Source organism: Callithrix jacchus, chromosome 2 (assembly GCF_049354715.1).
Source record: "Callithrix jacchus isolate 240 chromosome 2, calJac240_pri, whole genome shotgun sequence".
Taxonomy (NCBI): domain Eukaryota; kingdom Metazoa; phylum Chordata; class Mammalia; order Primates; family Cebidae; genus Callithrix; species Callithrix jacchus.
Window position 1 is genome coordinate 144,627,941 of NC_133503.1, and position 14,295 is coordinate 144,642,235.

Genomic DNA, 14,295 nt, shown 5'->3' on the forward strand with positions numbered 1-14,295 from the left:
AAGCCAAAATAGACAAATGGGACCTAATGAAACTCCACAGCTTCTGCACGGCAAAAGAAACAGTCACTAGAGTGGATCGGCAACCAACAGAATGGGAAAAAATTTTTGCAGTTTACCCATCTGACAAAGGGCTGATATCCAGAATTTACAAAGAACACAAATGGATTTACAGGAAAAAAACAAACAAGCCCATTCAAAAGTGGGCAAAGGATATGAACAGACACTTTACGAAAGAAGACATATATGAGGCCAACAATCATATGAAAAAATGCTCATCGTCACTGGTCATCAGAGAGATGCAAATCAAAACCACATTGAGATACCATCTCACGCCAGTTAGAATGGCGATCATTAAAAAATCTGGAGACAACAGATGCTGGAGTGGATGTGGAGAAATAAGAACACTTTTACACTGTTGGTGGGAGTGTAAATTAGTTCAACCATTGTGGAAGACGGTGTGGCGATTCCTCAAGGCCTTAGAAATAGAAATTCCATTTGACCCAGCAATCCCATTACTGGGTATATATCCAAAAGACTATAAATCCTTCTACTATAAGGACACATGTACACGAATGTTCATTGCAGCACTGTTTACAATAGCAAAGACCTGGAATCAACCCAAATGCCCATTGATAATAGACTGGATTGGAAAAATGTGGCACATATACACCATGGAATATTATGCAGCAATCAGAAATGATGAGTTTGTGTCGTTTGTAGGGACATGGATGAATCTGGAGAACTTCATCCTCAGCAAACTGACACAAGAACAGAAAATGAAACACCGCATATTCTCACTCATAGATGGGTGATGAAAAATGAGAACACATGGACACAGAAAGGGGAGTACTAAACAGTGGGGTCTATTGGGGGGAAAAGTGGAGGGCCAGTGGGAGGGGGAGGAGGGGAGGGATAGCCTGGGGAGAAAAGCCAAATGTGGGTGAAGGGGAGAAGAAAAGAAAGCACACTGCCATGTGTGTACCTACGCAACTGTCTTGCATGCTCTGCTCATGTACCCCAAAACCTATAATCCAATAAAAAATTTAAAAAAAAAATAAATAAATAAACAATAATAATATCTAGGGCCAAGTATTGTGCCACTGTTCTGTATTAAAATATGTACTTTAAGGCTAGACGCTACATCTTATTCTTTAATATACCTCCAGTGATTGTTAACAGACCTGGTACATAAAACACTTCTGGCTTTCAAAAGCATGAAAATATAGAATATATATATACAAAGCAAATTTCTGATATCAAATTTAGTATCATTATAAGAGGCAATTGAATAAAATTTCTGATCACGTTAACTGAATGTACAATACAATTTATCACTGTAAAAAGAAAACAGATGAGGGTTCCAGGCTGTTGTTTTAGAAACTGAATATTATATGCTTTATAGCTGAAACAATTTTAAACTAAGGTAAAGATCATCAATGGAAAGGCTTTTTTTGAAGCTTAATAAAAATCAGAGTGAAACAAAGAACCTAGTTAACTTGTATAAAACAGCAGAATGTTATTTTGATTAGCTTTAACAATACTTTAGATCTTCTATGTCTTAATGTAGGAGTAAAAACAAAAACCAACAAAAAACAAGATTAGGTATTTAACACTATTCAAACTAACACACAAATGTTTACCTCAGTCCCAAACACTTCAAAAATATGCTTTAAAGAATATGTAATATATATATTCCACCCTTGTGTACTTTTAATCCAATTAGATGCGATAGCAACCTTTAAGTTTTGCTAGATTTCAAGTATTCTGTTAGTTTTCATGAAGCTTGCTTAAGAACAATAGTTTCCATCCCATTTGCATGTATTAAACACACAAACACACACACAAACACACACACGCACGTGCGCACGCCCAAACTCAAGAAAGGAAAAGAGGAAGGGAAGAGAAAATTAGAAGAATGGGAGAAGTGAAGAGCTGAAAATGGGAGAGAGCAGGGAGGAGCTAGGAAAACAGAGAAGGAAAAGTATCAAGGGAAAAAATAAGCCTGATAAATGCCCTTACCTTCACTTGTTTTTTCTGCTTGTTTTGCTGCATTTTCTCCTTTTTTTTGTTTTGCTGCTAAGAGTTCCCGTTTTAACTGCCTTGCTTCTTTTCTGAGCTCTTCACTATAAAGCAAAAAGACTTATGTAAGTATATAATACACTGAGAGTAAAAGTTATTTAGCAAAACAGAATTGTTGGTATACTACATCTAAGAAAAATAAAGTGAATAATGTAATTCGTTTATTTTGTTTCTGTGTACATATACTTGTGGTATAGAAACACAAAGGATTTTAAAAGTTCTAATTTTTTCCTAATAGTAATATTAATTACTATTAAATATATCCCCTATCAAATTATAAGTGATTATAATGACCCGTTACCTTCCTAATTCACTAACAAATGTAACAGTCTAGTTTTAGTTTAATAATTTATGGTGATAGTGGATCAAAACAACATTTTTAATATAAATATTACTTATTTAATATGGACATACACAAAAAATTGGCTTCAAAACTGGTAGAATTCCTGAACTGATACCAGTAACTACCATTTATTAAGTAATTATTACATGCTAGGTGTCATGCTAAAAACTTTTAAAACTCATTTGATTTTTAAACCCAAGTTTTTAACTCATTTAATATTATAGTTTGGCATATAATTTCCTTTAATTTGCTGTTAAATCTATCAGGATGAGGTTTGATGATTAATACAATCATGTGTCAAAGACAAACTTAGAAGTAAATGTTGACTTCACTACAAGGCACTACCTAAGTGACTCGTTTCTCCACGTCAGTTTTAGGTCAGGAGATTCAAATTCATGCCTTGTAAAGAATTATTAACTGCTCATATTATAAACCCTTAGGGTTACTTGTGACTACTCAAGACTGTGCACATATTATCTATGAATGTACCCACTGTATTTTCAACAACATCTAGAGTGAATTATAAAAACGTAAAACCTATAAACCCAAGCAGGTACTCCACTCTGAAAATGGTTATCAAAGATATTCAAGCCAATGTTTAGTGGAATCTGAAGACCAGATAATCACATATCTGATTTAACCTTTAGTGCTTCTTTCTTATCTCATATCCTATACCTTTTTACCAACTGCCCTGTATTAGAGTTACCAAACTGCTGGGCCTTATGACATGTATAACTTAGTCCTTTTCATCTTTTTTTCCACATTAGACACACAACTATACTTTACATCTGCTTGGCCTCCAAGATCCTGAATTCTAAAACTTCCCTCAGTGATCAAAATCCACTACCTTTTTAACTTTTTTAGCCTTTCATTCCTACTAAACTTGCATGTACTCCCATAATAATGAAAGTCAACTGCTTAACTGTAATTCACGATCCATGAGCCCCACTCCAGCCCTAATTGGCTGTCTATCCATACTGGATGCTGTGACCAGTCATTCCACTGATGACCTCATCAGCACCCATAATTTCCTTGACTTGTTTGTCCTATGGATATATCATAATCACCTGGAAGAACCTGCTAGCAACATGTTGGGGAAGACAAACCTCCAGGGAATATAGTAACTTTAGATGTGGAATGCTGCCTGGAAATTTGCCCTTGTAACAAATTCCCCAGATGATGCCAGTATGTACTCAGGTTTGGGAACCAATGCTTTAGGATCTTATTATAGAAATTAACTTCTCTCTTTTGCAATTTCAAGCACTCCCACTTCATTGATCCTTTTATTCAGCAAACAAACATGCTCACATTTCTCTGGACTCGGCTCAAATCAAGTGATTATTATCTTCATAAATGGACTTCATTCTTGAAAGAATAGTTTACATATACAGTCTGCTTTATTAACCTGTAACTTCTTAAATTCTTGCAATCTATCCCTCATACACTCTACTCAAACTGCTTCTGTATCAACCAAATTCAATGGCCTTTTCTCATTGCTCCTCTTCTTTTATGGCCTCTATCATTCAATGATATTAATTACTCCTTCCTTCTCCTCTCTTCTTGGAATTCTATCCCAGTCAGGCTTAGATACCATTTTAGCATTTTTATCTCCAATTATTCTCCTAGTTACTCTTTTTCTTCCCATATTATAATTGTTTACAGTTTTCTCATCACTATTCTTTATGCACTGGCATTTTAGTCTAATCTCACTCCTATATAGGTTATTTCCAAATCTTGATTATGGTCCTCCATTTCTAACTTTTATAAATTCTGCCTAGATTAACTCAGAAATTTAAGGTAAGACACATACTGACATAGTTTAGCTATATCCCCACCCAAATCTCATTTTGAATTGTAGTTCCCATAATCCCCCTGTATTGTAGGAGGGACCTGGTGGGAAATAATTGGATCATGGGGGCAGTTTTTCTCAAGTAGTTCTCATGATAGTAAGTGAGTTCTCATGAGATCTGATGGTTTTATAAGTGTCTGGTATTTCCCCTGCTGGCACTCATTCTCTCTCTTACCACACTGTGAAGAGGTGCCTTCTGCCATGATTGTAAGTTTCCTGAGGCCTCCCCAGCCATGCAGAACTGTGAGTCAATTAAACCTCTTTTCTTTATAAATTACCCAGTCTTGGGTATGTCTTTATTAGTAGTGTGAGAACAGACTAATACACACAAAATTTTAAGTTTCCTAGTAGTCAGATTTAAAAACTAAAAGGAAACATTAATTTTTACATACTTAATATATCCAAAATATTATAATTTTAAAATGTAACCAATATAAAGAATATATATATATATTTTTTGAGATGGAGTTTTGCTTTTGTTACCCAGGCTGGAGTGCAATGGCGTGATCTCGGCTCACCGCAACCTCCGCTTCCTGGGTCCAGGCAATTCTCCTGCCTCGGCCTCCTGAGTAGCTGGGATTACAGGTATGCGCCACCATGCCCAGCTAATTTTTTGTATTTTTAGTAGAGACGGGGTTTCACCATGTTGACCAAGATGGTCTCGATCTCTTGACCTCACGATCCACCTGCCTCAGCCTCCCAAAGTGCTGGGATTACAGGCTTGAGACACCGCGCCCGGCCTATAAAGAATATTAATGTGATATTCTACACTCTCTTTTTGTACTCAGTCTTTAAAATCCAGTGTGCATTTTACACTTACAGCAAATCTCAATTCAGACTAGTCTCATTTCAAGGACTCAACTCCAGAGAAACCGCAGGCTAAACAACATAATCACAAATTCTTTATGTCCAAACCTAAAATCCTCTCCTTATTGCCCACATTTGTTCTTTCTTCCTTAAGTCTCTATTTGATCACGGAACCATTATCTTTCTAATGATCAGAATTTAAATTTCCCTTGGACTCTTTTCCCTTTCCTTGTATTGAATCAGTGTTGAAGTACATCATTTTCTAATCTCTCTCACGCATAACAGCTCCTCCTGATTCTAACCATCAATGCCCAGTTTAGGCTCTCATTACATATTCTCAGGTAAGTACAATTACTTCCTATTTCTTAAAGGTGTATGAACACGACTGTAGAAATTCCATATTTACTCAGCATGATATAAAAATGTAACTGGGTAGTCACTGTACAGGGACAGCAAACATATCTTCCATTTACTCCACCAAACATTCCTATCTTTTTATTATGCTACATTTTATGGTTTTCAATTTGGTAAGTAATTCAGTCAGTTGGATGATGTTTTCCAAAGACTAAGGTCTTTGAGGTAGAGATTATCTTGAGGGTTGAAGGGGAAATGTTGCATTTCTAGGCTAGACAAACTAGTTATGAGAATAATTTGACATATACAAATAATGAGGCAAAGAAAGTATATACTGTTTAAGACACTACTTTAGAGGGAGTAGAACATAGCTATTACAAGACTTAACTTTGGATTCAGAAAGTACTGATTTAAAAGCCAACTCTATCACTTATCAACCAGGTGACCTGAGAATAGCTACTTAACTTCCCTGAGACTCAGTTTATTCAACTATAAGTTAGGGATAAGGTATGTAAAATTTTGAGCACACCTTAAATGTTCAACAAATGGCAACTATCATGATTTAGGTCATCTATTTAAAATAGCACCACTGTTAAGAGTTGTCTGTCATATGGGCATAGTTCTTTATTATATTATTTATCATAAATGAATGTTATTTCTATTATATACAGTAACCAACTCTGTTCATTTTAAAAGGGCAGTGAATGCATAATGCTGGCTTCTAAAAATCTATCTTTAAATAGTCAAAGATTTAGACATACTATTGATGTAGCCATATAAAAATTGAGCAATGATGAATATACAAATTGAGCAATGATGAATATACAAATTGATATACAAATTGAGCAATGATGAATTAAAAACTCAAAAATGACAAGGTGAGACAGAGAAGGTTAGGTATTACAGATTATTAAAAATTGTTTCATTATGCTAAATTTTTCAAGTGATTGAAGATTTACAATGTTGTCAAAATCTTTGAGACTATTCAAGCAACACCAATTGTTAGTAGTAACTCTTGAAATGAAGTATAGGTTTTTAAATCAATCTTTAGATTAGAGTCTAATTTAGGATTCCCAATATTACATTCTCTGGAATATCATCCTATCCACTGGCATCAGAATATATTTATATATGTTTAAATGAGAACTAAAATTGTAAGTTTGGCAGTATATGTCACCATATACTGGTCACCATATACTGCCAAACTATGGGCTTACATTAGTGTCCAGACAGCATTGTCTTGGCCTCCTCAAAGCCTAGTCTCTGCTTAAATGGTAAAAGAAATGGCTTTTATAAACTGTTACTAACTCTAAGCCATTAATTGTTTTCCTCACAGTTATATTTCATTTGAATTTTAATATAGTTTGCATGACATCAGCATTTATCCACCAGATATTTCTGTATTACATATATTATTTATCTAGTAAATCTGCAATAAGTACTCCCTAATGGAAAGAGAATTTCTTAAAAAAATAGAATAAAATAAAATACCAGCAGCCTAGAAATAATAGTAGTTTTATATATTTAGTAATGGCAAAGAAATTACTAATTCATTTAGCAATTTTGGAACACCTAATATTTATATGGTAACATTCTGGGTACTGGCACAGAAATCAAGATGATTAAGAATGGGAACCTGCTGGGTGCGGTGGCGCACGTCTGTAATCCCAGCACTTTGGGAGGCCGAGGCGGGTGGATCACGAGGTCAAGAGATCGAGACCATCCTGGTTAACATGGTGAAACCCCGTCTCTACTAAAAATACAAAAAAATTAGCTGGGCATGGTGGCGCGTGCCTGTAATCCCAGCTACTCAGGAAGTTGAGGCAGGAGAATTGCCTGAACCCAGGAGGCGGAGGTAGTGGTGAGCCGAGATTGCACCATTGGCCTCCAGCCTGGGTAACAAGAGCAAAACTCAGTCTCAAAAAAAAAAAAAAAAAGAAAAAAGAAAAAAGAAAGGGAACCTTATTTTGCTAGGTTCTTTAAATCAATTACCTCCTCTATCACTTAATAATCTTTTAATGAACAGTGATACGGACATTTCATAGGTAAGAAGGCTGAGGTTTATGAAGATCAAATAAACACCTCATTTGAAGACACATAGTGAGTAAATGATAGAACTAGAAACTAGAAATGGGACTATCTGAACTCCAGGTCTATGCTCTTTCTGGACATTTCATGGACATCTTGAGAAAGTCTTCAATGAGCCTAAATCCCAAGGAGGGATATAAGCCATGTACATCAATAATAAAAACAGTACATAATAAAAAGCAGCAACCGCCAGGACAAATAAATGACTGAAGCAGTTTGAAATTCAGTGAAGAAAAGAGTACTGCAGGACAAATAAGGGATGGTCTCACAGAGGAAGCACATGAACTGGGCCCTGAAAGATAAGTAGGAATTAGCTATTTACAGAGAGAATGAAGAGGCATCCAAGCAGTCTGTCTAAAGCAAGACAGCGAGATGGGAAAACAGGGTGCATGCTAAAACATGAAGGTATTTGGCTATTGCATAAAATAATTCAAAGTGGGGCAAGGTAACTAGTAATAAAAGATAGCGCTGGGAAAAGAATCTGGGATAAAGTATAAATGTCAAGCATTTATGAGTAGTGACAATATTTTCCTTTAATTTTTCCACACCTTTGGGCTTTCTTTTTTTTTTTTCTTTTGCAACCAATTTCTCAACTGCTGTTAGTGTCTTCATTTAACCCACTAGCCACCCATTTTAATACCTTACTAGCAATCCACAGACTCCTTAAATGGCTCTCTCAAAAGTAACTTATGACCTCTTAATCACAAATTTCAATGGCTTCCTATTAGATTGTAACTTAGACCCTGAAAAGAATCCAACTTTGTTGAACATCTTACCCATCTTTGCCCCTCCGCTATCTCAGACATAGTGTTGTCATGAGATCTTAGGACACTTATGATCTTATCCTCTTTGATATTCTTTCCCTGATTCCATTGGTTCTACTTTTCTACCTTTTTCTCTTCAAAATTAGATGCTACTCAACCTTCTTTCCTCTCTATAAATTTCATCTACACTTAGGACTTCAATTCCCTCTGTCTTAATGCAGCCAACATATAAAATCAAGATTATTAGTCTATGCTCTTTACACTTTCATTCTCAAGATTAAATTAATGTTTCTAACTGTCAGATGAGTAATTTCACTAGACACACCACAAATGTATCAAGTTTACCATTTTAAAAGTCAGATTGATAATGCAAGCAGGCTCCTCAACAAACACCAACTAATTCCTCTCTTCTATTTCTGATCCCACCTTCTAGTATCACTCTTTTAATTACTACATCTTTCATTTTTCCTTTATAAAGTCTCTTCCTTTCTGTGGTTAGTGACAGCAATCTAGTTTGGGCCATCAGGACTTCACCATTGCAAGATCTTCTACTTGGTCTATATGCCTCTGGTCTGACCTTTCTTCCATTCATTTTATAACATATATGCCAAATCCTACAGTTCTACTCCCCTGATCACTCATAGCTCCCTAAATCCTACTGAATTATGTACTAATTTCTTTCCTAGGTAATTAAGTCTCTATCACGACCCAACTTAATCTCCCACATATCCTCTATAGTTACCTTAAATTTCAGTCAAAACACACTAGTCACAATTACCTTGGCAAACTGAGCTTCAGTACACCTACTCCTTTGTTCATGCCATTTTTGCTACTTAAAATGTTGTTTTTCCCCTATTTCTGTCTACTAATCTTCTTCATCTTGTAAGCCTTCATGGAGAAAGTGGCACTTCAGTATAGCTTTGGGGAAAGTTGTCAACTTCATGGATCCTCAGTTTTCACATCTATAAATTGTGTCTGTATTCAATATATGTAATATGCAAAACTGACGCAAAGATTTGGGATTAATAGGTAGGCAGACAACCAGGTGCCTTTTTTTTCTTCTCTATCTGTAACCCAGGACAGTGCTGACTAACAGGTGCTTAGAAGGTATTTATTTTATATTCAAAATATGCTACAGCCAACTCATGACTTTTAAATTACATTAGCAATTTAAAGAATTAAAACTGTGAAAATTAATGATAAAGTGATACTAATTATTACACTAAAGATATCTACTCTAATGCCAGGGATAAATTATTTTCTTCCTTTTAAAACGAATGTCACCTTATAGCATTCTAAATGATTAGACAAAGCATATGGGTGGGGGTTATGGGAAGAAATGTGTTTACCAAAAGACACAGATTCAACATCATTATTTGGCCCATGAAAAGGCAATTAGTTCTTCTTCTTTGCCTCAGTTTCATCATCACAGAAAAATATTCTAAGTAAAGCAAAAGATAGTATTTCTAAAATTATGAGTGTAAAACATTATGCCACGCAGATCATTTTATTTTAATTCCTTTGGATTTAGCCTTTTAAAGCACATTATGAATTAAAATTATTTCCTTAAATTATTTTCATTCACATCTAAGTAGTGAGATGCTAAATGTTGACTTTCATCCTAGACACAAAAAAGCTGAAGTATAGAAATAGCAAGAGATTTTTCCAAGTTATCCAAGTCAATAATAGAATTTCAACATGATACTGAAATCTTAATTCTTTTTTTTTTTTCAGGTGACACTTTTTAATCAGATGGTGTCTTTGGAGAACTTTATCAAGAGTCACATGTGGGCCAGAGCAGCAAGCAGAAGCCCAGTACTCAGGGTGAGGCCTCACTGAAACAATGGCTGGGTGGGAAGTCAGCGATGGCTGAAGAATCCCTGAGGATGGTTGTATTTAAACGGCTTCATCCTGCCAGGATCCCTGAAGAGCTGCAGACACATCTTCTCCTGGGGCAGTTCCTTCGGTCCTTCCACACTGTCGTCATGGTTCTCGGTCTCCAGATAAACATCCAGCAGCACACACAGCTGCTGCAGATGGTTAGTCAACAGCTGGTGGCTGGGCCAAGGGCCACACAGCTCCTTGCAGCAAACATTGACTTCGCTCTCCATGGCCTGAATGTTGTCTCATTGCTGTTTGTTTTCTCCCCTTTCCAGTTCAAACAGAGCTGAAAAATATGTGGGATGGAGAAGTAGCCAGGGTACAACACCACAGCAGCCTGCAGTGTGGCTCTGCTCCTTTTGATGACTGCCATGTAGTAGAGATTGGTGCCCCCAGCCAGCCCCATATCCACAATGTCTTTAGTGAAATGCAGCTCCATGTAATCCTCATGAGAAACTGTCATCCACTTCACCAGGCGAGAGACAACCTTGGCAGGGAAGAGGTACTGGCAATCACTGGTAACTGGCACAATGCCATGTTCTAGGGATAAAAACTGTTTGTGGAGGGCCAGGTGGGACTGCACCCTGTTCTTCTGAAGTTTCATGGTGGTCTCCATGTGGCTGGCACTCAGTGAGTGGCCAGAAATCACTGTTTGCTGGCACTGCTCTTTGGGAAAGTGGAGGCCATCCAGCTTCTGTACCCATAAATAGGAGTGACCTAACTCAAGTACATAGTTGCTCAAAGTCAGGATGCCAACTTTATCAAACTGACACTGATTGGCTGGATTTGGAGGTTTTTTTCCATGATCCCCAGGATACAAGCAACTCAGGACTAAGTCAGGAGACAGCAAGTCACCTGCACTGATGGGGATGATCAGCTCCATGGCAGTTGTCACTTTGGCTTTTACTGTCATGATATTGAGGTTCATGAGGTAGAAGAAAGTCAGGTGAAGCACACTGTCATCTTTGCACTTCAGGTCAAGCATGACGGATGGTGGGTGACTCGTCTGCATCTCCTTGTGTTTGTCATCCAGCTGAATCCCCAGCGTGGGTCTCCAGTGTTTCGTGGTCTGCTCCTCCTCAGCATCCGAGTCACTCTCGTCATCTTGGGAGTCCTCTGGAGGCTTAAACAGAGCCTTGGCTTTGTCCACTCTTCCTTCAATTGCCACAGATAATGTCTTATCACAGACCTGCCCATATGCAGTGGCCTGAACAGAAAGGACATAGAAGGGAGGCGGCAGGTACCTGGCTGTCTCATACTGCTTGTGAGCCTGGTCAAATGGCATAAACAGGTCCTCCTGCACTGGAAGGGAAGCCTGCATGATGCTGTTGAGGCACAGCTGGAGACTGCTCAGGTACTCCTTCTTCACCTCAATTTCCTTGAGGATCTTCTCCTTGTTGGATAGGCATTCACGGTACTCCTCTGACAGCCTTTCACACTGCTCCAGCTCCCAGTCCAGACGTGCAAGTGTTTGCTGGTGAGGGTCTCCCACGGTGACTTCAGCCTTGCTGATATCTTGTGGAGCCTCCTTATAAAACTCCTCTAAACTTACCCGATAAATTTCTTCATGCTTTGACTTAAACTCCAAACATTTGGTGATCTCCTTCTGTAGGTGCATCACCTCATACAACAGGTTCTGGAACTGCAGGTGATAGACATTTACTTTCTGCTTAGCCTCATGGGTCTGATCTCTTCCTTTCTTCAACCTGATGTGGGCTAATCGGTTAAGCTTTCTCAAAGTCATGAAATGCACACAGCTCTGGATCCTCTGTTCTTCTATTTCAATTGCCACATCCTTGCCACCCCCACTCTTCATGTCTTAGATCTCAGCTATCAGCCTCTGTAGCTCCTGATGTCTTGTATAACTCATAGTCTCTGCCAGGGTCCTGCAGATCCACCTCAGCCTCCTCACTGTAGTATTTACCTTCCTCCTCGGTGTCAGATCAATTCCGCTTTCCCTCAGCTGGGGCTTCATTGCTTTGGATCACTGTGGGCTTCCATTTTTTGCTTGATTCTGATGACAGGGTTGTTGCTTGATGTCAAGAGGAAACAGCAGAGACCTCACAGCTCCGCGAACTTGGGACTGGGGATCTCTTAATTCTTTATGCAGTTTCACTTAACCTGCTAAACATCTACTAAGTGAAAAGTAATTTTAGACTCATATCTTACCTTTAAATTAAATATTTTATTTATTTACAATTTTTATTGATTTATAATATTTGTACATCTTATGTACATGTGGTATTTTGTTACATGCATAGAATATGTAATGGTAAAGTCAGGATATTAAGGATATCTATCACCTTGAGTACCTAACATTTCTATGTGTTGCGTACATTTTGAGACTTCCCTTCTAGCTATTTTGAAATACATAATCCATTATTGTTAACTATAGTTACCCTCCTCTGCTATTGAGCATTGAAACTTATTCTATTTGTTTGTACTCATTATCCAATCTCTTTTCATCCCCCACAGCACACAAACCCAGATGCCTCTGGTATCTATCATTCTACATTCTATCTCCATGAGATTAAGTTTTTCAGCTCCTACATGATTGAGAATACAATATTTGTCTTTCCGTGCCTGGCTTATTTCACTTAACGCAATGACCTCTTGTTCCATTCATGTTGCTGCAAATGATAGGATTTTATCCTTTTATGGCCAAGTAATATTTCATTGTGTATTTATTTATACCAGAGTTTCTTTTTTCCATTCATTCATTGATGGACTCCTAAGTTGAATCCATAGCATGGCTATTGTGACTAGTACTGCAATAAACAAGAAGGTATAGATATCCCTTTGATATAACAATTTCTTTTTCTTTAAATAAATATCCAGTAGAAGGATTTAAGCTGAATATATTCTGTACAACAGGAGATACTATAAATAATGACATAAGAAACTTTTTATTACTACAATGCCAATATATTTACAATTTTTATTAGACTATTCATATTACTTGATTAAAATAGTGTTTTAAAATCCTGCAATTTTTTTTTAACTGCGCAACTTTTGAACACGAGATTGAGGATTTAAAATGGCAATATCAAGTATCTTGCATAACTGTCAGTCAGTTTTCATTTTTTCCCAGATGCTCTTTTCATTTTCTTCAGTTTCTAGGAATGTGCCTTAGGAAAATTTTTAGTTATATCTATTATTTTTTCTTATGTCATGAGAAATATTATTTTAATGTAAGGGTGATGAAGTCAAGCACACATCTTCTCTAATATTCAAATTTAAAAAATTGATAAAGATTATCAAGACCTGAGTATTTGACATGCTGTTGAAGAAATCTTAAATCTACATAAGCGGAATATGTTTAAGTTTCTTAAATATGACGGTAAATGAATTTGCTTGCAGGCCTTGTTAAAGAAGCTGATGGTTAAACACATGCCCATTACAGATCATTGTTTCTTGGACCTTTGATGTAGCACTTGCAGTTAGTTTAAGCCTGCTATTTCCCAACATCTGGTAAGAATTCATAACACAAGGAACTGACTGAAAAACAAACAGTATACCCTTCATGGTTTTTAGTCTGCTGCTTTAATCACAAAGATACCCAATCTGTTTGTAGTGAAATAGCTCAGCTATTGACAAAATCATAAAATAGCTGAAATAAAAGCCCATTATATATATTAAAATTATAGATGTTTTGCACAATTTTTAGACTTATGGTATCATCAGCTATAGCAGAGATGTAGATTTACCATATTTTAAAAAGTGCCAAAATATACTGTAATTTATACACATATTTTGAAAATATATACTTACATCATGCAAATATCTAACAAAATTTAATCAATGAAACTCCACTGTGTGTTCGAAGCTCTGTTTTACCTATTACTAGCAGTAGAGCATTGGAAAACTAAGTTAACCAATCTGAGCCTCATTTTACTTATATAGAAATGAAAAGAATAGTAGGTTGCTGTAAGAAAGAACTAAGATTCTATGGAAATTATTTAGCATACTTAACAGAGTACTTGGCCCAAGAAACTACTAAATAGAAATTTGCTTCTCTTATTATGATTGCTGTCACCTCCACAGCTACTACTATTCATATCCTTGCTATTTACAGAATCTATTACTGACAAAATAAGATCTCAGTCTAACAAAAGAGATAAAGCAAGTTT

The 14,295-nt window shown here is 36.7% G+C and overlaps 1 protein-coding gene and 1 pseudogene across 3 annotated transcripts in view; both read right to left on the reverse strand.

The window, feature by feature from the left end:
* CWC27 (CWC27 spliceosome associated cyclophilin) overlaps positions 1-14,295 on the reverse strand; it is a 290,308-nt gene that overhangs the window by 153,000 nt on the left and 123,013 nt on the right. For both annotated transcript variants that reach the window (XM_002744915.7, XM_008992001.5), the window contains exon 11: positions 2,020-2,123. In XM_002744915.7, coding sequence (XP_002744961.1) covers positions 2,020-2,123 — 104 coding nt within the window. The remainder of the gene's footprint in view (positions 1-2,019; positions 2,124-14,295) is intronic.
* On the reverse strand, positions 10,004-12,112 carry LOC103791587 (THO complex subunit 5 pseudogene; annotated as a pseudogene). The gene has a single exon (XR_013532296.1). The product of XR_013532296.1 is annotated as a THO complex subunit 5 pseudogene (transcript).